Here is a 25,547-nt window from a genome sequence, read left to right as displayed (position 1 = left end):
ATTATACCTTTTGTAAACAATCTTCAGATCTCGCCACTCAAGAAAGCTGCACATTTTAGGTTTCCGTGCTAAAACGGTTTGAACAAGTTCTCTTGTAATCTTTTTCTTCTCTTTGTCTGATAGTGGGACATACCATTTCTGCAGTCGAAGCTTTCCCTGACGACTAAAAAGCAACATAAACTGCATCTGTTAAGACAAATAGAACCAAGATTACATGCAACACTTTGATTCAGTAAAGATTAAGATGACATGGTTCATAAAGAAGCTTTGGGTGCAGGGCCTTTAACTGACAAATGATTAGCAGCCATCAGTATTTCTATGCCAGGTAAAACAGCAGGAAAATTCTTGTAGAAAGATCTTCCCACCAGATGCAAATCTCCCCACCCCACCCCACCCCCCGTAAGTTTGGAGAGTAGTGTGTGGCAAAAAAAAAAAAAAAAAAAAAAAAAAAAAAAAAAAGAAAAAAAGAAAAAGAAAAAACTGGTAAAAAGCTGGAGAGAAAATTTTGAGGAAAAAGAAAGGTAACTCTTGGAATTTAAGACTACCGTCTACCTGTGCTATACATTTCACACTCTCTGTATGCTTCACAAGAGAACTGTTGACATCAACTGGTTTAGATACATTTGAAAGAAACAGATCTACAATTATTTTTCGTCCTGAGGCTGTTCCAGATCCCGGCTGAATTACTTGTATTCAGACTGCTATCACTCAGAATGCCCCCCCTTCAGTTTACGCTTACATATTCTAAGCAAAACAAAAGATCTAAAATATTCAACAAAAAAACCCCATAAATGCACATTTTTCTTAATACAAGTCTGACTTTTAAATATCTCTTCTCATCTTCATTTTCTAAAAATTCCAAATATACACACAATAAAGAAGTGGGTTAATGTAACAATATGAAAGAGAATATAAACCTTTAAAAAGCCAAAATTTAGAGTCACACACATGCAGAGACATTACGTGAAATACCAAATTTAAAACAATTTTTTTAAAAAAAGCATCTACAGATGAAGTGGATGCTGAATTCTAGTGTATCTTACTTACACTATTTTGTATACATGTATTTGGAACCTCAAATCCGTTGATTAGTTTACATGTTTAATTTTAAAGGAAAACGTCTTGTAATACAGCTGGGCTTCCCAACTGCAAACAAGTAAGCATTGTTTCTACAAAAGTAATTTAAAGGTAGAATTCAGACAGGTTTTTTTTTTTTTCTTTCTTGTAACTGCTGTTAGGTTCCTTTAACAGTGTTACTACAAGTCAGATTCCAGCCCGATTCTTAAAACGCACCACACCATTTTAAATCTGAATATGGGGTGGGGGAATTTACACAGCCAGTTTAGAATAAAATGGGCTCTAAATCTCGCTAAGAAATTATTGTCGGTTTTTGTATTAATCCAAACGGGCATCAACAAGATATTTAGAAATTTATGATGTGGCAATTTAACTTTATTAAAGTTAAAAGTGGCTTATTACACCTCACTTAAAACCTTCACTGGCACAAAATTAACGAACGATATTCTTGATGTCAAAGTGCCTCCCATACAAGTCCTGTTAAGATAGCGGCATTCGAAGGGGGACAGCAAGTAAAACATCAACTGGACGTTTATTGCAAACCCGTTATCAGAACTTTGAGAATAACAGACCCCTATTCCAGGACCCTGACGACGTGGAGGGGTGGCGGTTTGCTTTCTAAAAGAGTATGAGCTCTAGGCTGTCTGTATCCCCTCCCTACCACTTTATAGGACGAATAAATAATTAACTCTTTAAAATCAATTAAGCGCTAACATGGGACGATACCCGGTTTCGAAGCACAAGTATTCCTCCCCTCCGGTTAAAAACTAATGCTTTGATTTTGCCGCAAATCACAGGGCACCTCAATTCCTCGAGATTGGTTATTAAAAACAATAGGCTCAGCCGCGGAGCGGGCTCAGGGCCAGCGTTCCTCGGTCCGGCCGTCTCCGACACCTCCCCACCGCCCCATGGGGCCGCACTCCATCACTGACCGAGCCCGGGCGAGGTGACAGGCTAGGAGCGGGGCAGACAATGGCATTCGCCGCCGCGCAGGGGGCGCCAAGGGTCCTCCGCCGCCACCGCCCCCGGCCGCGGGCCCCTCCCGAAAATGCCCCGCAAAACTTGAAGTGATTCCCGAACCACAGGTGCCGCGGGGTCCGCCGCATCCCCGGGGCGCGCGGTGCGGAGTGGAGGGGGGCGCGGACGGGGAGAGAAGTGAGTTGCCGGGCGCGGCGACCCACTGGCGGGCCGGGGCGGCCAGGCGCGGGGTGGGGTCGTCGGGGCGCGCGCGGGGCGGCGGAGGGCGCGCCCAACCCTCCATCCCGTCTCCCTGTCCCCGACGCCCCCGTTCGCCCCCCGGGACTTACGGCGGCCGCGGGCCGCGGGCGCGGCTGGGCTCGGCCGGCGGCGGCGGCTGCAGTGGCGGTGGCGGCGGAGGCTGAGGGGAAGCCCCTGTCGCCGGCCTGAGGAAGAGAAGCCGTGTTGCTGTGGGGAAGGGACCCAGTTAGCGGAGGGAAGGCTTAGGCGGCGAGGGGAGGGCGAGCCGACAGACCCCGCCCTGTGGGCCGGACGAGGGAGGAGCCGGGGTTGCGGCGAGCGGAGGGGCGGGCTGGGCGACGCGCGGGAAGCAGCTTGGCCTTCGCCAACGGCACCGGAGGCAGCGCAGGTGACCGCACAGTCCAAGAAAGCCGATTGGCCGCGTCTCTACCGAGAGGGGTGGTCCGGGCCGGAAGTCAGGCCACGTGACCCGGAAGCGGCTTCTGACAAGGCCGGCGCGCCTGCGCGCTCCTGCGTGTGCCTTTGGAGCTTGGACAGGCGGCTTCCCCGGCTCTCCGGTGGTGGGAGGACAGGGTTCTGCGGTGCCCTTTGTCGACCCCGCTGTGCAGGGCAGGGAAGGTCAGGATCGCGAAGAGCCAAGTTCGAGCTCCGATAACTCTCCGTGCCCATAGAGGGTGGGGCGGGGAGGCGTGACTGCCCTTGATGATGGTGAGGGGAGAGAGGGAGCGCTGCACCTCTGGGGAAAACAAGTCAGCTCTGTCGTGGAGCTAGTGTAGGCGTTCAGAGCGCCTTTTGCAATTATTCTGCCCCCAGACTGCCTGGAATCCAGCCCGTCCTTCCTATCGCACTGCTACAGCCCTAGATACCTTTTGTCCCAAGCTGTGCAAGTGTCTCTTCCCTGGGCTTGCCTCGCCTATTCTCAGTGCTGCGGACCTGATGAATTACTGTCCGTTCTCTGCTGAGAAGCCCAGACAGCATCTCGTCTTTGAGATTCCACTTCCTTCACATGGAGTCGTGTCCCCCGCCCCCCGACCCCAAAGCCGCCTGGGTTCCAGTTAGCCTTGCCGAAGACTTGCTCTGCTTGGCATGCCCTTCCTCTCAATGTTTTATCTTCTATGAAGCTTCACCCTCAAACCCTGTAAGAACGAATCCCTCTTTCACCCACATGTTCATTACCTCTGTTTAGCACATTTTGATTTTTATTCATTTTTGCATCCCCACGTGTCCATTTGCCTCTATTTAGCACGTCTTGAATTTTATTCATTTTTTGTCTCAACCTAGTTCACTTCTTGGTATGTAACACATCTAATAAGCGGGAGTCGACTGATGAGGACTATAAAATGATACGTTCGTTAAGAACCATAGTGCTGAGCATTGTGCCTGGCACATAATGGATGTACATATGTTTTTGAATGAAAAGAATGGATGAATCATCTAGTCCGACTCATCTTTTACAGATGAGGAAAGGGGAGCCCCACGGGATTAAGTGACCTTGCTTGAACAGCCACGGGTTTCTCATGTTGAATAATATTCATTACCCCAGTCACCTAGGTTCTTACAAAGGAAGCTGGAAAATTGCTTTTATCGAGCTATGCCCTTTTTGCGGAGGTTCCCAAACATAGGCGCCAGAATTTTTAAATGGCCCAAAGTGAAAAAGAAATGCTACGTTTTTCACGAAGCTAAATTTAATCAATTTAAAGGAATCCTTTATTAGTGATTGTTCTTTTTTTGTGATAAAAGGTCTATAAAACTATGATAGTATATAACAGGGATTTGAGAGCATTTTTAATGCCCTTATTTGGTGTATAAAAATGTATAATACCTCCCCTTTTAAGCACTACTATACTGCTAGGAAAGTGTCCCACAAATATGTAGGATAATGTATACTGGAAGACCAAGCAGTTGACACAAAGCACAGAGCTGGCTTTCTGTGGTCTTGAGGCCCCCTGCCCGAATTTCTGTTTCCTAACCAGTTGTGTCCCAAAGTCACATGTTAATGTCCCATTTTCCCCGTACTACACAAAACAAATGCCATTAACCAGTTCAAAGGTAGATCGAACACTATGCAATGAAAACTTGCCCTCTGAATCCAAGTGCTGTTTTTCCCTTTTTTTGTACGAAGCACATATATCCTCAACGTTCCTAAGCTAACCACCTCCAAGTTTAAAAGTCATTGGTTATGCTCCTAATGTTGGTCTGTGGTTCTGAAAATGAAGACAGGAGACTTGCTGATGACATATTGGCAGTCTCCGGTGCTCCTAGCCAAGAAAAGGTGGGGGTGGAGGGTAGAGAGGGAAAGGAATTATGGGAAAAATAATTAGCAGCTGAAAGCAGCTATTACATAATCTTGGCTGCTTATTAATTTAGAAGAAGGAATGGCTTATTAAATTCTAATAGCAGCACAACTGCAAACAACCTAGCAATTAACAATGCAGGGCCCATTATTTTGTTAATATGTTCCCTTTTTTTGGCAAGTGTATAAGAACAGAATTTATAGAAGCAGATGGTCTTTTTCAGTAGATTATAGATGGTTTTTCCCCCAGTCTTAGTATTAAGTGCTAATTGTGCATTCACTGTGAAAGACAAAAGAAGCACTGTTACTGTCTTTGTTAGTAATTAACTGCTTGACTTTGATTCCCACATTTTCCAAATTGTGGGCTTTCTTATATACATATTTCTTCTCACCTAGTATCTTCTTCATTTGTCATGTTAATAGGGTATCTTTTTTCATCCTTTGCTTTTGTTATCTGAGTGGTCCTGACTTCTTGGTTGTTAATGATGATACAAAAATAATTTCTTAGGAAAACTTAAAAATCAGACTTTATACTTTTTTTTTTTTGGTACAGGAGACATTTATTACAAAATCATTTCTCGTGGAACAAGAACATGTACTTTCATGGTGCAAGGCTGCCTGATGTTTCCCAGGTTTCAATGGCCCAGGCAGATAATGGAAACTCAGCAAGGTCAGAAGAAAGAAGAACAGATCTATCCTTAAGTAGGAAAAATAACCGTGTTCCAAGTATACAGAACGGGAACAAATGAAGTATTTCTGGTAAACTGCCTTTATTTATTTTTTATTGAGACATAATTGATAAATAACATTATATTAGCTTAAGGTGTACAACATAATTTGATGTTTATATGTATTTGTGAAATGATCACCACAATAAGTCTAGTTAACATCACTTGTTTGTTTAAAAAAAAAAAAAAGGTGCCTAGCTTTCATTTATGCTAAATGTAAGAGGTGAGGGTGAAATAGGGATTTTGCAGCTAGTGATAAAATTTTGAGACTTTTAATGTAATCTTTTAAAAGTTTTCAAAAATACCTTTAGTTTTAGTTTCCTCTTAAATGTGTGATGGTCATATGCTCTTATCTACTCTCCCTTGCAAAATGCCATTAAACGAAAAAGAAAAAAGGAGGAATGTTTAAAGTATATACCTACGTGGGCAATAAGAGAGGGGACATTAGCATGAGGATGTAACCAAGGATGTCTGAGTGCACTGTTGGCTCATTGTGAAACACTGATGATTTAGGTAAAAATTGTAATATATTTATATTGAGAATGTGGAGGAGCAGAAGTGAGGCGATGTTGAAATAATGCTAAATCCTCATGTACTAGCAGTAAGAAAATAGATAACATCAAACATAAACCAAAAAATAGAATTATTAGTGTATTGTTTAGATACCAGGAAGTAAATTCCAGAAGCAGTGATGACTTTCTTTCCAGGGACAGAATCTTGAGGTAGGATGTATTAAAGGTTATTATTACATTTTATTTTAGTGCAGGTTTTACTTAGATCATTTTTTAAAGTATTGTAATGAAGTAGATAAAAACTCTTCTGTTAGTGTCAACACTATATTATGGACTCGTACAGCATTTTGTTAGCTCCTTTAGCCTGTCATTATGTTACTTAGAAATTATTAAATAAAAATGCCCTTGTAATGGAATTCAGCACTGAATCAATGTAGAAGATCACAGTAAGTGTGAAAAAAGTGCTTAGAGTTTGTGAATTTGCATCTCCAAAGATAAACTTGTTCCAAGGAGAAAACTGGCCTAAAATAATGAGGATTTGTGAATCAGTCATTTCAAATAGATAGAGCTGTCACTGCCAGAGTCCTCAACAATAAGCTAAAGACAAATGTGGGACATCCGCTTTTCCCTGAAGCCTGTTTCCAGAGCTTTGAATAAAATGCAGGAAAATGACTCTTCTTTTAATATTAGGGCAGAGTAGTAACTCTTAACCTAAGCAATTGTATGTCCCGCCCCCTCCCCCAGAGGACACTTGGCAGTGTCTGGAGACATTGTGGTTGTCATATTGGCGCCCAGGTATGGGGCAGGTGGGGCTGCTGCTGCTGCAGTGCACAGGACAGTCCCCTACAGAGAATGATCCAGCCTCAAATGTCAACAGCGCTGAGGCCGAGAGGCTCCAAGTTAGTCACTGAAAAGGTTAGCATGCAGTAACCGAGCTCTTTTATAGGTATTTTAAGCAATGGAACACACACTATCTTAAGGGTTTTTTTTTTTTTTCCTCTTTTTTAGAGGGGTTGGAGGCATTCTTAATATCTGATAGCTAAAGTTTTTTTTTTTTTTAAAGATTTTATTTATTTATTCGACAGAGAGAAAGACAGCCAGCAAGAGAGGGAACACAAGCAGGGGGAGTGGGAGAGGAAGAAGCAGGCTCCCAGAGGAGGAGCCCGATGCAGGGCTCCATCCCAGGACCCTGGGATCATGCCCTGGGCTGAAGGCAGACACTTAACGACTGAGCCACCCAGGCGCCCCAGATAGCTAAAATTCTTAACTGCTGAAAAGACTGGCCACCTACATAACGCAGTCAGTATTCTTTAATAGTAACTAGAATAAACTGTTGAAAAGGATTTTTTTTCTAAGTAACCCCAGAATATTAGTGGAAATTATTTAGAACCTGAATCCATGAGGTGACTATTCCATCCATTCATTCATTTAACATAAATGTTTATTATGCTGGTTTATTATGTTTCTTATGGTTTACTGTGCTGGCCACTCTGGAAGATAATGGGGATACAGAAATGAGTAACATGTTGGCTCTGTCCTGAAGCTCTAAAACCATTTCTCCTGACACAGAATTTCATGTCGTTTGGAGACCAATTCTGGGTGGTCAGAGCAGTCACCAATCAAACATAAGAACACATTTTCTTGTGGGAAGCCCCTAAAGATGCTTCACAGAACCTTAGATTTCCATGACTGACACCTTTAGAAACTATTTGCCCTAATTACCTCCCAGGGCTCTCAGTGATCTTTTCATTCTGTGGGTTTTCCACAGCATTCTGAATTCACAGCAACATAAGAAAGTTGATGTGTTTTCAAGAAAATGATTTCAAATAATATTCTTTTGACCTGGTCCTTGGAATGAAATGTTTCAGCAGTAATCTAATTCAACTAGACTAGTGGTTCTAGGTTATTCTCTATAGGACTTCTGAAAACGCATTGATTTTTGGGCCCCATCCCCAAGTTTCTGATTCACTGGGTCTGAGGTGAGGCCTGAGAATTGCATTTCTAACAAGTTTTCAGGTGCTGCTAATGCCACTGGTTCAGGGACCACACTTCAAGAACCACTGCTCTATGCCGAAAACCCCCCACAAAACCCCAGACCCCCCCAAAAAACACTGTGATACCTAACTGGCAAGTTCTCAAGTCAGCAATTGTGATATAATTTCCCAGACTGATGATCTTAAGGAAACTTGAGATCTGAATATTTTTTATTGCTGACCTAACTAAGTATGATAACATTAGGAGAATAATATTCCCAGTTATATAAATCTGAAGCTAAATCTATATGTGTAAACCAGAGTTGCATATGATCACTGTATGTCCTGTACAAACTAATGTACTCTGTTAGTCTAAGTTAGAAAGTAGAGCACTTAGGGAAACTCGAAGGCTGCACCATAAAAATCAGATGCTTACTTGATGAATATCACTGCTCTAAAAATATTTTCCAACTACTCATGCCAAGTAGGAATCACCTCTGAAATATTTTGTCAACAATTACAGACGTGAGGTAGGAAGGAGAGAGTTGAGAGGGAAGAGCTAGACAGAATCAGTATGTCTGGATATGGCAGAAACCCACTATGCAGTGATCAAAATCTGCCCCTTCTCTTCCTTGGCACACAGCTGGCTATACCCCGTTCTTTAGCCATCCCTGCAGTTAGGTATCCTATGGGGCTGAGATTGGGCTGATGAAATGTGGTGTTATCAGATAGGGCCCAGAAAAACCTTCCACACAAAAGCCTCTTCTCCCTCCCTCCCTCCTTAACCCTACTTTTGTCCCCTGGATATTGATACCCAGGTGACTTTGGAAATTAGTCTTTTAAGATGGTTGAGTCTCTGTCAGCCTGGGTTCCTAAATGACTGCATGGAGCAGACACGCAGAGACCACCACCACAACCATCATACTTGCCACCAATTGTACTTTAAATGAATCAGAAATCACCCTGTATCAAGCGAGTGGTTTTTCTGAGTTCATCTGGTACAGTTGCTAGCATTACTGGCCATTCTTGTAAGCTGTTATACACTTAGTTCCAAAGAGAAAGAACCATAGTGGTGGGGAGAGCAGGTAGATAGTTCTTTTTCTTTATTCAACAGAGATAGAGACAGCCAGCGAGAGAGAGAACACAAGCAGGGGGAGTGGGAGAGGAAGAAGCAGGCTCATAGCGGAAGAGCCTGATGTGGGGCTCGATCCCGGATCTCCGGGATCACGCCCTGAGCCGAAGGCAGGCGCCCAACCGCTGTGCCACCCAGGCGCCCCGATTCTAAACCTTTTTGTGCTCCTTCATGTGTCTCCTTTCGATTGAAATCTAAAGAAAATTCTCATGTAGTTTAAGCCCAGAATTTAAAACTCATTTATCAAAGGGGCAAAAAGACTGATTTGAGGGTTTTGTTTGTTTTTTATTCTCTAGCAAAGCCTAGTGTTTGTACCAGGCGATAGATAAGGGAAAATTTAAAAAAAAAAAAATCATAGGGCTGAAAGAGCCAAGGAATTGGGGGTAAGGGGTGCACATTCCAGTAAACTGTCCCTAATTGTCCAAAGTGGATAATATTATCATCAGTCTCTTAGAATCAAGAAACCAAAGTTTATAGTTTGTGACTGGATTGTATCTTTGTCTTCTAATACTATAGAAAATAGTTGAAACATTTATCCAAAAACACTTTTTAGAATACATGAACATTTTAATTGAATGAGTCAAAAATTTTTTAGAAATACTGTATGTATTTAAAATATAACAAATATATGAAATAATAGCATTTTAAGGTCATTTCATTCAAAAACTTCATTTTACAGATAAGGAAATTAAGGCCCAGAGAAGTTAAACAAATTGTTCAAGATCATACTGCCTGGTTAGTGGCAGATGAAGAAGTAAGACCCCCATGTTCTGTCTCCAGGCGATGTTTTCTCCACTATAGCACACTATTGCCTGTAAACTACTGGCCCTTATCTTTACGCAAAAGCAGACAAACAAATAAACTGAAAAACTACACACACACAGCCCCTCAAAATGTAAACTCTTCAGTGCCTCCTCCGTGATTGCTCTGCTTTCTTTTAAAGTTTTTGTGTCTCCAGTAGCCAGCTGAAGCCATTGGAATCTCCAAGATTGGGACAGTATCTTAGGAATCTTTGTCTCACATAACCTAATGCCATGTCTTGCATAAAGTAGATGCTCAAAAATTGTTAATTAAATTGAATTGGATGACTATACTTCAAATTAAAAACAAAGAAAAAATTGAATTGGAATGCCAAAACAAGGTTTAAGAAGCCCATCTTATTACTTCTTGAATGTTGCCAGTTTTCTGTGCCCCGTCTTCCTGCCATAGCACGCAAAGTATCCTTCTTTCCATCCCCAGTAATACTGCACTAGGTCAGACCAAGAAACCGGACCTTCTATCTCAGCCCCTTCCACCATTACATGCCATTGTTCTATGATGTCATTACAGTTTCTTCTGCATGCACATGGCCACCTGAGTATTTTTTCTAAAACATATATCTGATAGAGATTAGACCCTCTGCTTAAAATGCTCCAATTTCTTCATTAAATTTATATGCCTAAGTCTAGGCCAGGCACTCAGTACAGGGGGTAAAATAGAGGACAAGTTAGATGGAACCTCCCACCAGGTCCATAGGGTGTAAAGGTCGGGAGAGTACAGTTTACAATTGGCAATCCCAATATAGTGGAGTAAATATTTCAAAGGGGAGAGGCCAGGGTGCTGTGGGAGCATATAAGCGAGGGCCTAACCCAGAGTTTTGGTACTAGTGACATGTGGTGGAGTCAGGGAAGATTGTTTGGAGGACATAGCTTTTGGCCAAGATTTTTTAAAAAGTGAGGAATGAACCAAGAGAAGACAGGGGAAGAGTGTTCCACAAAGGGAGGCTAGCATGGGCAAAGAGGAAGAGATGTGTGCATGAGTATCTTAGGGACCTGAACGGAAGGTCAGCGTGGCTGGAGAGTACCTTGGTAAGGGTGAGTCTGCAGAGCATAGGAGAACCGGATCATGCAGGGCTTTTCAAACAAGATGAACAAGATTTGGTCTTTCTACAAGGATATTGGGGGATATTGAAAGATTTTGAGCAAGGGCAGTGCCATTATAGGATTTGAATTTTAGAGTTTCAGAAGGATCTCTCTGGATGAAGGTGCTTAATTGCAGGATATATTGTAGTCAGAGTTTAGTTGCAGATAGAATGAACCATTCTAACCAATACTGACAGAAGCAGTCTAAAAATGATTGGACAAGCAAAATCTAGGCTGAGTTTCCAGAAAAACCTTCCAGAATAACACTGCAGAACTTGACTGCCAGGGAACTGTTGTGTGTGCCATGATCAGTGAGCTGGAATGTTAGGCTATCTCTGTAACTGCTGGCTTCAGGACCATACCCCCTCTGCTGTGTTCAAGAAATCAGGAAGCTGTTGCCAGCAAAATGGATGCTTGGGTACCGCCTTTTTTTCAGTTATGTGACTAGGGACCAGACCCTGGACTGCCTCTACAACTGCCACCAAAAGCCAAATGCTTCCATAACCAAGCTTGGCAGCTGAAATAGCAGAGGCAAGGCCCCCTCCCCATGATACATCACTGCCTTCTTCCAAATGTTAATGTGAGTACACTTGATACAATCTACGTCGCAACCAGAAACCTAGCTAAAGAATGTCTTTTTTTCACTCTCTGGAACGAGCACTGCTGGGAGGTTGGAATGGATATTGAGCAAGCAGGTCCACAATGTCCACGGCAGTGGTTAAGACTGGTGGCTAAGAGACCCGTTGGGAAGCTGTTGGATAATTCACATAAGAGGTGAAGGTAGCCTGGCCAAGGAATAAAGAGAAGTGGAGATAGATTGGAGAGGGCTTAGGAGGTAGGACTGTCTGGTATAGGTTGCTTTGATGTGGGGGTAGAGAGAGTGGGCATAAAGTCAAGGATGACAATGGGGGATGATTTTCTGAGAGAGGGAATCCAGGAAAAAAGGCTGGTAGAAGGCACTCATTTTTTAACCTACAAAATCAGATATGTGGTCCTGAATTCTGCCAACAGCCTGAATGAGCTTGGAAGCGGACCCCAAGCTCCAGATGAGAATACATCCCTGGCCAACACCTTGACTTTAGCCTTGTGAGACCTAAGTAGAGGACCCAGCAAACTTGTGCCTGGACTCCTGACCCATAGAAGTTGAGAGATGATAGGTGGATATTGTTTTAAACTGCTAAGTTTTTGTTAATTTGTTATGCATTAATCACTTATACAATTACACAACTCAAGAATACTAACTTTTAGGGGGCAGGCAAGGGAAAGCCTCAAAAGAAGACTGAGAAGGAGTGATCAAAAGCATGGGAGGAGATCCAGAAGTGTGTAGAGTCGTGAAGCTAAAAGAAGAGATCCTGATAAAAAGGAGAAAGTTGTCAAATATGCCAAATATTGCTGAGAATTCAAGTAGGAACAGAAAGAGCTCACTGGATTCCAAAAGGCCATTTGACGGGCGCCTGGGTGGCTCAGTGAGTTAAGTGTCTGACTCTGGATTTCGGCTCTAGTCATGATCTCAGGGTTGTGAGATCAAGCCCCATGTCGGGCTCCCCTGGGCTTGGAGCCCACTTAAGATTCTCTCTCTCCCTCACCCTCTGCCCTCCCCACCTCCCTCTCTTTAAAAAAAAAGTCATTTGAGTGAAGTGATGTATACACAAAAAAGCCATTTGAGTGAAGTGATGTGTAGAAATAGTTATTGCAGCATATGGAGGAAAAAGTAGAAAGGGAGAAGTGGAGACAGCTTTTTTTGGAGGTTTATGTTTAAAGAGGAGGAGAAAAAAGAGGTAGCTGGGACAGGGTGGGGCATCAAGTTCCAGGTGCTGTTGTTGCTTTAGGAGGGAGACCCGCTGGTGGGTAGAAATCAGTAGAGAGGGAGAGGATGAAGATACGAGCAGTGAATGGTAGAGGAGGAAGAAAGAATGTAGATAAGCACATAGTTTGGTGGTAGGGAAGGATCTCCTTCCTCTCTGACATAGAGTGGGAGGTAAGATTATCTGCTGGGTGTAAAGAGGGAGGTGGAGATGGGTTGAGAAGTGGGAAGCAGGTTTCCACTAGAGACCTTTGAGAACTGGAGAGAAGCTTCTGGAGCAATAGGAAAGGATAACTGAGGGCACTGAATGTGCAGTGGAGACAAGATCTGTGACTGGGCCATTCTGTAATTAGTTGCATTGCTGGAGGGTTGAGATTTGCCAGGTGATTGAGATAGAAGGACAAGAGACTGAAGTGGTGAGGTATTTAAGCCAGACAAGGAAAGCCTTGACAATGAAGTGGGGAGTTTCAGGCCGAGAGGGAGGGAGGGGGGGAAGGACAGGGCTCGGGAATGCTGATAGAGCAGAAAGAGAGAAAGTAATGGGGTTGAGGAAGAGGAAGACCCTACAGCTATCAAGGCCACTTTATAATTAGAGCAACCGAGTGAGACAGCCGAAAATATTGGAAGTTGTGTTCTGGGAGAAACACATGAATGCATTATTTCAGAGTAGGAGGAGGTGGGGAGGCTGGTGGAGTATGCAACACATAAGGGCAGAGTGGGTAGCTGAGCAGAAAGGAGGTGAGGCTGTCTGGAGCAGGGAAGACCAAGATGCGGACTCGCTCAGGTGTTGAGTAGTGGGTCACCTGTGTGGACGTTAAAGTCATTCGGGATGGTAGCAGGACCTGATGGAAAAGGTGAGAGTGATCCAGTTGCAAAGACTCCGAAGAAAGACAGGGAGTGGTATATAATGGCAATTGGAGAAGTAGGGTGTCATTTTGAAAATCCAGCTTTATGGAGGTGTAATCTGCATGCCACCCAGTTCACCCATTTATAGAATACAATTCAGCGGCTTTTAGTTTATTGACAGAGCTGTGCAATCATCACCACAATCAATTTCAGAACATTTTCATCACTCCAAAAAGAAGTCCCATACCTCTTAGCCATTACCCCCTAATTTCTCCAGCACCACCTCCCCACGCCCACCCCCCCTCCCCCAGCCTCTGGCAGCCACTGATGTTCTTTCTATGGATTTGCCTCTTCTGGCCGTTTCATTTAAATGGAAGCGTACAATGTATGGCCTTTTGTGTCTGGCTTTCTTCACTTAGCATAATGTTTCCAGGGTTCATTCATGTTGTAGCCTGTACTGGCATTTCATTTCAAAGCATGATTTTAATGGGTGGAAAGAACCTCAAAAGAGCTTAGGGCAGGATGTAAGGCAAACACTTCCTTTGGACACCAAGTCAGTTCTGGTCATTAACAGCGTTGAGTTTGTTATAAGTACCTCTTTCTCTTGGGAGTATCTAAAATAAGTCAATATTAAATGCTAATACTTGCTTCTTCCCTCCCCACCCCCAGCAGTAAATATAACTGAAAACCTTGCTTAATTACAAAGATTGAGTTAGTCATTGTTGCTTCATGTTAACTACTTGCTTAAGAAACACATTCATCTTGTAGAGGAGATAATGAGCAAAATTGGCAATGCCCTAATAAGCTCTAAATTAAGCATACCTAATGTTGAACAAAATATAAGAATCAGCAAAAAATTTTTTTCTACTTATTGATCATTAGTGTTAATGAGAGCAGCAGCAAGTGGCTTTGTTCCTGTTCACTTAGAAAGTATAAAAACAAGGTAAGCAAACCATTAGGAAGGTTAATGTGAGCATTCAGTTTTCATCCTGATAATGGAATACTTTATCCTTCCTAGCCTATTGACCTTGGAAGCCCTGATGGCTTCATGTCTTTTGGTCTTTGGCTAATTTTCAACCACGTTAGTAATGGAAACTGTGCAAATGGGATCAGGGCCTACTAACAGCAATAAAACCGAATGAATACATCTACCTCCAGGAAATGTCAATTACATGTAAGCGTAAGGGACTGTTGTCTGTGTGAGGGCACGAGAGCCCCTTATTAATAAGAGTGGTGGAAGTAATCCAAGAGACTAAGTGTGCTGTTGAGAGGAGCTAAGGCTTTTGGAGGAGCTCAGATTGTAAGAGACACATTAAAAACCCGGGAGGAAGGAGATAGCAATCAAAGGCTCAAACCACACGTACAGCACAGACCTCTAACACTAATGCAAGAAAGATGAACGCAAGAGTACTGAGACTTGCTGAAGGGTATTTGAATTTGAAGGTTCACTGCCGCAGTAGAATCTCTTGTTTGCCCAGGACCCCTCACTCCTAAAAACAGTACCCCCATTCTCCAGGGAAACTTCTCACTCCTTCCCCTCATCACTCCCACTCCAAGGATGCAAACTAAAAGAATGCAAGTCTTCAGGTTTAGACAAAACGTAACTGAAAAGATGAAAACAATTTTCAGAAGAGGTCCTAAAAATGTCATCTGCAGTCTGTGGGAAATAGAAGCACTTCCTGAAGACAGGAGATGGGCAAATGTCTTGGTTTTCAAAAAGGGGAGAAGGTAGGTGATGACATGTGAACAGGGATGTCGGTATTAATTCTGCATTAAGAATATTATACGGGTGATGTGTGAATTCGCAGAGAGGGAAGAGAAGATCCTTAAAGAAACCAGCATGAATTTACTAAGAAAAGACAGCCTGACAGTCAGGCTTTGGTTTCTTTTGTGATATGTTTATTAGACCAGTAGATCAAAGGAATTCTGTGGACATAGAGTTTCTGTATTTCTGCAAGGCATTTTTCAAAGACTTTCATGGCATCCTTGTGGAAGAGATGGAGAAAGTGGATGGACGATAAGATAATTTAGCAGCATGACCACTCTACCCTCAGAATCCTGGTTAATGGATCTGTCTTTGTCAAATCTGGCAGATTCTGTTGCAGGTTTCTATTGAGCAGGGATGTTTTCCTAGCATGGTCCTTTTTAAGTAACCTGAATATGGACTGAGTGGACCTGGTCATCAATACATGGAGAGTAAGAAGCTGGGAGGGAGTGTGAATAAATCAGATGACAAAGCAGGTTGCAAACTGGCATTGGCCCAGGGATGATGTATCAGCCAGTATCTTTTGGAATAAGGCAGGATAAATTCATAAATAAATGCATAAGTGGCCATCTCTATTAAAATGAAATTTGAATACGACAAGTTTGAGTTTTTTATCCTTGGAACCAAAGTTAAGGATATAGGGAGAACTTGTGAAATAGCAGCATGTGGAAAAAAAAAATTGGGGATTTCAGTGGCCTGAAGCCGGTAAGAGCCAAGAGCATGATGAGGCTACAAAATAAAAGGAAAAAAAAATACCCAAAGGAATCTTGGGCTGTTTAAATAGAAATATAGTATCTGACTGTTCTATGCTTTTGATAATCAGTCTTACCATCCTTTGATTTATTATGTTCAATTCTGGGAAACATATTTCATGAGGGACGTAGACCAACTTCAACTCCTTCATAGGAGTCATACCATCTAGTGCCATAAATCATGAAATAGGGGCAAAAGCTGAAATGAGTAAGGATGGTTAGCTCAGGGAATAAAGTATTTAGGGGGCAAAAGGATGGCTCTCTTACAGCATTGAAAGAGATGGAATATAAGGCAGAATTATGTTTAGTTCTAAGAGGAAGCTCCCTAGGGCTCCTTTCAATTTGGGGTTCCTGAAGAGACCACTTCAGGTCTGCCATTGTTTTGGGATTTGTGTGTGTGTGTGTGTGTGTGTGTGTTTTGGTGTTCTCGCTACCCTAAACAGAAATGAAATGTTTCATGAGTTATATACCAGAAGTCTAGAATAGTCAGGCACAAATGAAACAGAAGGCCAGTGTCTAGAATTTCCTTTGGTTCTCCCTCATAATGCCAAATGCACAAGCACTCAACCAAGGGGCTCTTTTCTTGAAGCTTCTCTGTGTTGCTCATAAAGATGCTTTCTTATTTTATACCTCATTTATATTCATGATTTAACCTTGAATTGAGGTGATTTCTTTCCCCTAGAAATCTTTCCTTTCAATTGCTTTCTTTTTGCTTGTGGGTATCTCTTAATTTGGGCGAAGAATCCTGCATTTTCACAACTACCGAAGAAACTGTATTTCCTTACTGCAATTTCCATCATTGCAAATTCTCATTCAGCAAAAATACTTTTCTAATTCTCATCTTATGCTTTCTCCAACAGGGCTTTGTTTTGGAAGGTACTCGGTGTTTGCCACAAAAGCCTGAAAGCTTTTCAGGGCACCGAATACAAAACAGCATGCTCTTTAAGTCAGGCAGAGTCAGGCTTTAGATCTTGGCTTTTCTCTATACCTTAGTCAGCTTGCTTCGTCTTTCACAACCTCACTTTTCTCATCTGTTAAATGAGGTTAATAATATATGTTCCGAGGAGCGCCTGGCTGGCTCAGTTAGTAGAGCGTGTGACTCCTGATCCCAGGGTTATACATTCGAGCCCCACCTTGGGCATAGAGATTACTTAAAACAAATCTTCAAAAAATATGTTTCAGAAAGTTATTTTGAAGATGCAATGAAATAAAAGATGCCAAGGACCTATCATAATGCTTTGTATATAGTAGGTATAAAGTGGCATGTGAATATTATTAATTCTTCCAACAATTCTCAGCTCTCCTTAAAGTATCAGGTCAAATTAGTTTCTTTTTTTCTTTTTTTTTTTTTTAAGATTTTATTTATTTATTTGACAGAGAGAGAGACAGCCAGCGAGAGAGGGAACACAAGCAGGGGGAGTGGGAGAGGAAGAAGCAGGCTCATAGTGGAGGAGCCCGATGTGGGGCTCGATCCCATAACGCCGGGATCACGCCCTGAGCCGAAGGCAGACGCTTAACCGCTGTGCCACCCAGGCGCCCCAGGTCAAATTAGTTTCTTAATACTATATTTCTTTCTCTTTTTTTAAGATTTTATTTCTTTATTTGACACAGAGCACAAGCAGGGGGAGCGGCAGGCAAAGGGAGATGGAGAAGCAGGCTCCCCGCTGAGCAGGGAGCCTGAGGCGGGGGTCGACCCTAGGACTCCGGGATCATGACCTGAGCTGAAGGCAGACATAACCAACTAAGCCACCCAGGCGCCCCTTAACCTATAATATTTCTATTTAAAATATTTAGTGCCAGTTGTCCATTTCTTTCTCTAATCATTTAGCTACTGCTAAAATGTCCTAATGCCGTAATTTTGTACAGGTTTATTGAAACAGTAATTGGTAACCAAGTCCAAGGCATGTGTTTTTCATTAGCCTAGACTTTTTCTACTGCCGGCTCTGTGTCTAGGTCTGAAGCTATAGTTTTCCCGGAATGTCTTGCCCAAAGAATAGCAAATGCAGGCGTCTTGCCCTAACCAAGCCCAGGGCACTGATTGTTTCCTTCCTGTACTTTGCAGAAATTGGCCTCCTCTGTTTGATTTGAAGTCATGAGTCTGGATCACAGTGAGTGGTACACTCTGCTTAATGAATCATTAGCAGAATAGAGAAAAGAACAGACTCAATTATATGCTGGGTTGGTTAACCAGCCTTTCCCTGATCACTGCCCTGCTCCAACCTATACTGAAACAGGGAGGCTTTTGTATAGCAATGACTCCCTTACCAGTGGTTCTGTCTGTTGAACCTAGGACCTATATTCTACATTCTTGATTGATTTTAATCTGACTTGGCAGCTTTCTTAAGTACTGCAGCCATCTGCAAGCAGGAATAATGAGGGCTTTGTACAAACAGCATAGCTGCTGGGCTCCCTGCCTTGTTTCCTCCTTTCTGTCTTCTTGACCGCATGCTCCGTCACCTGCAGGTGTCAAACTCTGCGTGCTGGCCTTTCACGGCCAAGCTCGTGGGGTTTGCTTGGGAGGTGATAAGCCCAAGAAATTGGGGGAAAGAGAGCGGGGAACAGATAAATGATAAACAGAGGATCAGACGATGATAAGTGCTTTGCATCTGGGGCTCCAGCCTCAGAATATTAAAGTTCTTTGAACGACCTATGCTCTCTTCCACCTCAGTAACTCAACACCTGTGGAACCCTTCCTTAGCATTCAGAAAACCTCAGCCCTTTTCACTTCTTCAGTGAGACCTTGATGTTCCCTAGATCATGGTCCCTCCTATGACCTGTTGTTGTCTGGGCACTCCCACTAGTCCAGAGGCTCCTTACCAGCAGGGACCACGTTTTTCCATTTTCCGGGTCTCAGAGACTTGACACGGAGCCTGGCATATAAAGATAACTCAATAACACTCAGTTGATTGACCAAATGGGTCAGGGGAGAGTTGAAGGCCACCCTGGATTTATTACATAAATAATACAGAGCCCCCAGGATATCCCAGGGGAGCTAGTCTATCCAAAAATAAACACATAACTCTGTCAGGTAGTGAGAAGTGCCAAGAGGTGAGGGGAAGGGAGTGACAGCACAATAAACAGATAAACAAAGAAGTCAGGAGGTGATAAACAGCAGGAGAGAAATGCCAGAGACGGGAAGAGGGGGTTGCTATTTCTGATAGAGTGGTTGGGGAAGACCTGCCTGGGAAAGTGATATTTGAGCACAGATCTGAAGAAAGTGAGGGAATGAACCAATAGAATCTGGGGGATAAGCTTTCCAGACAGGGAGACCAGAGAATGCCAAATCTTAGAGCTTGGTCAGAGGAAGCATGGCATATTTGATGTAAGGAATTGGCAGGAAGCTGGCATGGCTGGAGTAGTGAGTGGAGAGTGGTGAGAGGTGAGATCTAAAAGAAGGAGGAGAAGGAGAAGAAGAAATACAAACAAAAAGGCAGTGTCGATTGGCCATAAGTACTGGGATTTGAGCCCAGGTAAATATGATAAACCATCAACAAAAACTTAAAAATGAGACCCTGGATTCCTAGAGTTGGAAAGTAGGAGAGAAGCTAGAGGAATGGAAGGGTGTGGGGAAGAAGGGGGTTCCTAATTCTGAAAAGTGAGACAATACCAAAAATAACAGTCTAGTATACTTGATGTTACTCCCAGGTAATTGATTACAATATTCAAAGAATGATTTACAAGCATCCACACAGGAAATTGGTGAGCTGTAGGAGCTAGGATGGTGGGGTCACTAAGTACATCACATTAGTCATTAGATTTCCTTTTACTTGTACCTTTACTAATGATGTTAGGCTGGTTGGTCAAAGTCATGTGGTGCAAATAGTGTACAGAGAGTTCTGCAAGGTATTTGGCAAGGTCTCGGTATCCTTGTGGTCAAGATGGACAGACATGCCTTATTAGGCGGCTGTGTTCTTTTTTAAATTTCTCTTTAAAATTGTGGTAAAATACGCATAACATGAAATTTACCATTTTGATCATTTTAAAGTATGCAGTTCAGTGGTATTAAGTACATGCTCAGTGTTGTGCAACCATCACCACTATCTAGTTGTAGAATTTTTCATCAGCTCAAAAGGAAACCCCATACCCATTAAGCAATCACTCCCCGTTCTCCCCTCCCCCGGTCCCTGGCAGTCACTAATCAGCTTTCTGTATCTATGGATTTGCTTATTCTGGATATTTCATATAAATGGAATCATACAATATGTGGCCTTTTTTGTCCGTTTTTTTTTCCACTTAGCATGTTTTCAAAGTTCATTCATGTTGTAGCCTGTGTCAGTACATCATTTCTTCTTGTAGCTAAATAATATTCCATTATATGGATAGACCACATTTGTCCGTTCATCAGTTGATGGAAATTTGGGCTGTTCCCTCTTTTTGGCTACTGTGAATAGTCCCGCTATGAACTCTGTGAACAAGCTTTTGTTTGAGCACCTATTTGTAATTGTTTTGGGTCTATACCTAGGGTAGAATTGCTGGCCTATGTGGTAACTTTATGTTTAACCTTTTGAGGAACTGCCAAGCTGTTTTCTACAGCAGCTGTGCCATTTTAAAATCCCATCAGCAATATCCGAGGATTCTAATTTCTCCGCATGCTCACTAACACTTGTTGTTTTCTGGTTTTTGGTTTTCGTTTTAAATAGCCATCCTAGTAGGTGTGAAATGGTATCTCATCGTGGTTTTGATTTCCATCTCCCTAATGAATAATGATGAAGATCTTTCATATACTAATTGGCCATTTTTCCATCTTTGGAGAAAGGTCTGTTTAAGTCCTTTGTACATTTTAAAAAATTATTTGTTTTGATGATTTATTTTATATTAGCATAGCATTTCATTTAATTCAGCTGAACAAATATCCATTGAGTAATGTTGTATGTCCACCAGTTTGGGGTGATAAATATAAAATGAAGGAATGAAAAACAGTAGAGGTATGACTTCTAGAAAGGGATGCCCAGGTACAATAATAGTATAGATACTGTCAATCCTATACAGTTATGATTGTGGATGTGTTGGTGTTTGACATATATAAGTTATTTGGTGTAGAAAATAATGCAAAGGCTGGATTACCAATAAGTTATATGAATAGTGAAGGTTAATCAAGGATAATTGGATGAAATAAAAATGATGGTGATGAAATAAAAATAATGGTGATGATTTCGATTAATGAAATAACGTTGATGATGTGAAGTCTGTTTTCTTTCAGATGTATAGAATATGTTTCCTCTATGCCATTATTATGTTATCATAAAAATGCCTTTTTGTCCGAGCTGGCATCAGTCTGTGTGCCAAGACTTTTCTCCTTCTCTTCTGCATCTTCATGCTCCTAGATCACAGGCCTAAGCCACTGACCTGATTACCTGTCACTTGGCCCTCGTCCACATAGTGATGCTTCTCACAGTAATGGATTTTTCTTTTGTCTCCAGTCATGTTTCTGTCACTAAATTTTCAAAATTATAAAAAGTAAGGCATTTTTCTATATGAAGAGGGCAATTAGGGACCTCTGTATCTGCACCACCTGCCTCCTGAACGTGTTCCAGGCTATTGCCATCAGCCCTCCTGGTTGGCAAGATTTAAACATAAATTCATAAATTACATGACCCATATTTTCTCCTTTTTATGGTTCTGTAGTTTGTCTTGTGGTAGTAACACGATCTTCTGCACCATGATTTCTTTCAGTGTTTCCCAGACCAATCTACTGACTGTCAGTAAACACTGCTCACTTTCCCCTAAGAGCTCCATCATCAGAGAACTCTTTTTCCCTTTGACGTTATCTAGGAACATTTCCTTTGTAGGAGTTACGTGTCTCTCATGCGCATACATGGTTATTCTTTCGTTCAGGCTTCAGACCTTGCAGACCTTCCTCCCGGGGCTCATTAAATACAAGCTTCCTCTCAGGGGCAGAAATTAACTGGGCCATAAGTAGGGTTTCCACAGTAAGTCAGAGGTTAGAGAAGATGCTGTGCTAGTAGAAGAGTCCGAAAAGTAAAACAGAGCCAATCATGTAGCTCTGTGGAGCTCTCAGTGCACTCATACCCAAGATAGTATCCCAGGAGGTGATCAGGAGCTGCCTGGCTGCTTCCCCAGGCCTTGCAGGGCCTGCTTGACTTGGCCTGGGTGATGACCAAACAGCAGGAGGTATTAGCCTCTGCACACACTCCTCCCCTAGTTAGGTGGCTTTCCAGCGCAACCTGACTCTGACTCTTCGACCTCCTTCCACTTTTAAGAACCCTTTTGATTATATCAGGCTCAACCAATAATTCAGGATAACCTCCTTATTTTAAAGTCAGCTGATTAGCAACCTTAATTCCCCTTTGCATATTCCCGGGTTCTGAGGATTAGGCCATGGATATCTTCTGGGACCCTTTATTCTGCCTTCGACATCTTCCTTGTCATCTTTAGGGCTTGGAAGGATCTTCAGGGCTGAGAAGGAACCAGGGGATGAAGTCAGGGGCAGCTTTATCATCCTACATTTCCTTTCATTGAAGATATGCTGCTCTAGGGCTTCTGCAGCCTTTGGGCATAAGCCTTGTGATCACCTTATCACTGGTCATTCCAGCTCAGCCTGGTGACTTGCCAACAACCCCAGGGAACATGTATCTCGCCCCTGGGTGAGCCCTTTTGTGTTTCCAAAAGATTATAGCATTAGGTCAGGTGGTAGTTGCCCTACTTGAGTACCAGCCCTTAAATCCCAAGGCAGCATCAAATTCTATACATACTACGTAATGCAGTGGTAAAGCAGGTTTCTTGAGGAAACTTGGAGGAGGACCAATGAAATATATGACAGACAATGTCACGCATGCATTGTATGTGGCCTCCTCCCAACGCTTCTCTGTCCTGTAGAGAAGTGTTTGGGGGCAGAGTACAGTTGGAATCACCAGGGTTGGCTCCAGGAGAAGGACTGTGTTCCTCTGTACTCATGGAGAACTTGAGAGGGGCAGGAGGCACCCGATCGGGAGTGCATCACCAGGAATTAGGAAGACCTGGGTTCATGGTCAGTGGAATGGCCCTGCCGAGGTGAGGATCATCCTAATCTTGGAATTTGCACAAAGCAACCACCGTTGTCAGCTGAACACCTTGAAGCCCTTCCTGTGAGACAGCCAGCCTGTCGCAGGGCTCCCTGGGGGAGGCACAGGCCCTTCCAGTAGACCATCAATCTCTCTTGAGATGGTACATTGATCAGATTTTTCAGACAATACCCAAGTGGATTGGATAGCAAATTCAGAATCAGGATTTTGGAAGATTGCAGCAAGCCAGAAAGATGAGTAAAACCTAATCAGATGTTAATTTGTGATTTTTTCCCTTCTTTTCCTTTTTTTCTTTTTTTCCCCCCAAAGGTGTCTAAATACTCCAACATCATAAGTTCAGAGGGGGTCAGATGGGTCACCTGTGGAAAAAACTCAGAGATCTTCTAGGCTAGTTAACACATCAATATAGATAGATAGATAGATAGGATAGATAGATAGATAGATAGATAGATAGATAGATCCAAGATTAATTTTAAGGACCCAGTTTTTCCTTCAAAGAGTAACAAAAGCTGGAAAGCATAAATACCTGCTTAAGAAAAATAAGCATGAAAATAGTTACTAGTGCTCTTAACAAGAACCCAGAGGCTGCCCAAGTAGCCCACCAAGGAAAGCGTTAAAAGCACCTAAATATATTTCCTACATCCCACAACAGATCAATGTTAAAATTTCAACAATGTGTCTCCTTCTGAGTTGGCAAACTCAAAACCCACCGGTTACCAAACATTTTGCTTGAGGTACTGATATCTCTCCTCCACTCTTTAGGAGCAGCTTTCACTAAGAATGTTCCCCTCCAGGTGCCATACCTAATGCAATGAATGAGTGGCGTGTGTACATGAGGGTAGGGGTGGGAGTAGAAAAAGTACAATTGAGACACCAAATCAGAAACGGTATTATTCTAGAGTCAACTTACCCACCATAAATTTTTTAAAACCTCAAAATCCGTCAAAATGCTTATATAACATTTTTCATCTTCAATATCAGGAGAGCACCAAAGAACAAGCCAATTACTTTCTAAAAAATTTATGAAAAAGTAAATCATAGAATTCCATTCAGTTTTAAACTACGTGTAATATTTATGAGTCCACAAATTGCAAATGAAAAAAATAAGAAACAGGTAATAAAAGTGATTTGTTTCCAACTGGGAAACATGCATTAGAAAATTCGAATCTGCTCTTGCAGTCTTATTCACCAGATTTTCTCCTGGGGGCATGGACAGTTAGCATTAACACAGATTTTCAGATGAAGAATGCCTCCTAAGGTTTGCATTTTCACAACTGACTAATTTTGACAGTTTTAGCTGATATCAAAGGACCTAACTCTTAGCCAGACCCAGAACAAAATGCATAAAGTGACCTAGGAATATCTATGTCCCTCGTCCAGTTCCAGTCACCGCTGTTTATAACATTCCTGTGACTCTGACTTAAGTCTTTTGGCTTGCACCGTTTCTCCAACATGTGAACAGCAGTAGGAGAAAGGGAGCTGATAAATAAAACATCCAAGAATATTGTAGTTTCCAAGTGTTGACAGAAAACTCATCTGAATGCTACAGCAGGCATGATTTTCAAGTAATATTTGGTGTTTGAAAACATGAACAAGTATTCTGTGTTTCGTGGTAGTATGTGAACTTAAGTGAACTGATTACTTAAAACTTTTCAGAAGCATAAATTCATATATCAAAAATATGTGTCTACCCCTAGCAAAGAGAACAACAGGAATCGTTCCAAAATCCAGGGTAAAATTTAAGGGCTATGTCTGGATAAGATGACATCTTCATGAGTAACAGAAAAATTCAGGTCAGTATGGGGCAACTGGATGATTCTAAAACAACAAAGCTGATTCTTTTTTTTTTTTTTTTAACACTGTTTTAAAATTGAAATACTATTTTTTAAGATTTTATTTCTTTATTTGAGAGAGAGATCTCATGAGAAAGAGAGAAGGAGAGTAGGAGCTGGGGCAGAGGCAGAGGCAGAGAAGCAGACTCCTCACTGAGCAGGGAGCCTCACGCAGGGCTTGATCCCAGGACTCTGAGATCATGACCTGAGCCGAAGGCAGACGCTTAACCAACTGAGCCACCCAGGCGCCCCAGCAAACCTGATTCTCAGACAGTGGTAGGAAACACCAAAATTGCCATCTCTATTAATCTCAGTACTATCCATTTCAAACACTTTTTTTTTCCTTAAAGTTACTTGCAGATTAGAATGTTGGTATTTGATAAGTTATAGAAATAAGCACAGATGAGGGCAATAATCCCCCAAAACATATGTTTTTGGAATGCTGACAACAAATAATCAACTCTTTTAGATAAAAATCTGCTTCAGGGGCGCCTGGGTGGTGCAGTTGCTAAGTGTCTGCCTTCGGCTCAGGGTGTGATCCCAGCATTCTGGGATCGAGCCCCACATCAGGCTTCTCTGCTGGGAGGCCTGCTTCTTCCTCTCCCACTCCCCCTGCTTGTGTTCCCTCTCTTGAAGGGCTGTCTCTCTCTCTCTGTCAAATAAATAAAATCTTAAAAAAAAAAAAAAAAAAA

General features: G+C 42.4%; 1 protein-coding gene and 1 long non-coding RNA gene across 5 annotated transcripts in view; one reads left to right on the top strand and one right to left on the bottom strand.

The window, feature by feature from the left end:
- AP1S2 (adaptor related protein complex 1 subunit sigma 2) overlaps positions 1 to 2,594 on the bottom strand; it is a 28,844-nt gene extending 26,250 nt beyond the window's left edge. The window contains exons 1-2 of one of the 4 annotated variants that reach the window (XM_040634059.1): positions 2,385 to 2,594; positions 8 to 186 (exon numbers count right to left, since the gene is read on the bottom strand). In XM_040634059.1, coding sequence (XP_040489993.1) covers positions 8 to 186 — 179 coding nt within the window. In that variant the 5' untranslated portion in view covers positions 2,385 to 2,594. The remainder of the gene's footprint in view (positions 1 to 7; positions 187 to 2,384) is intronic. The other 3 variants (XM_040634053.1, XM_040634074.1, XM_040634066.1) reach the window with 3 other exon arrangements.
- A 229-nt stretch (positions 2,595 to 2,823) lies between these two features.
- Positions 2,824 to 25,547, top strand: part of LOC121103489 — a 27,130-nt gene continuing 4,406 nt past the window's right edge. The window contains exons 1-2 of the long non-coding RNA XR_005835757.1: positions 2,824 to 3,433; positions 5,142 to 5,347. This is a non-coding gene — a long non-coding RNA (uncharacterized LOC121103489). The remainder of the gene's footprint in view (positions 3,434 to 5,141; positions 5,348 to 25,547) is intronic.

This window comes from Ursus maritimus (assembly GCF_017311325.1).
Source record: "Ursus maritimus isolate PB19 chromosome X unlocalized genomic scaffold, ASM1731132v1 scaffold_X1, whole genome shotgun sequence".
Taxonomy (NCBI): Eukaryota; Metazoa; Chordata; class Mammalia; order Carnivora; family Ursidae; genus Ursus; species Ursus maritimus.
Note: the sequence above shows the minus strand (reverse complement) of the source record. Positions and strands in the feature narration are given on the sequence as shown.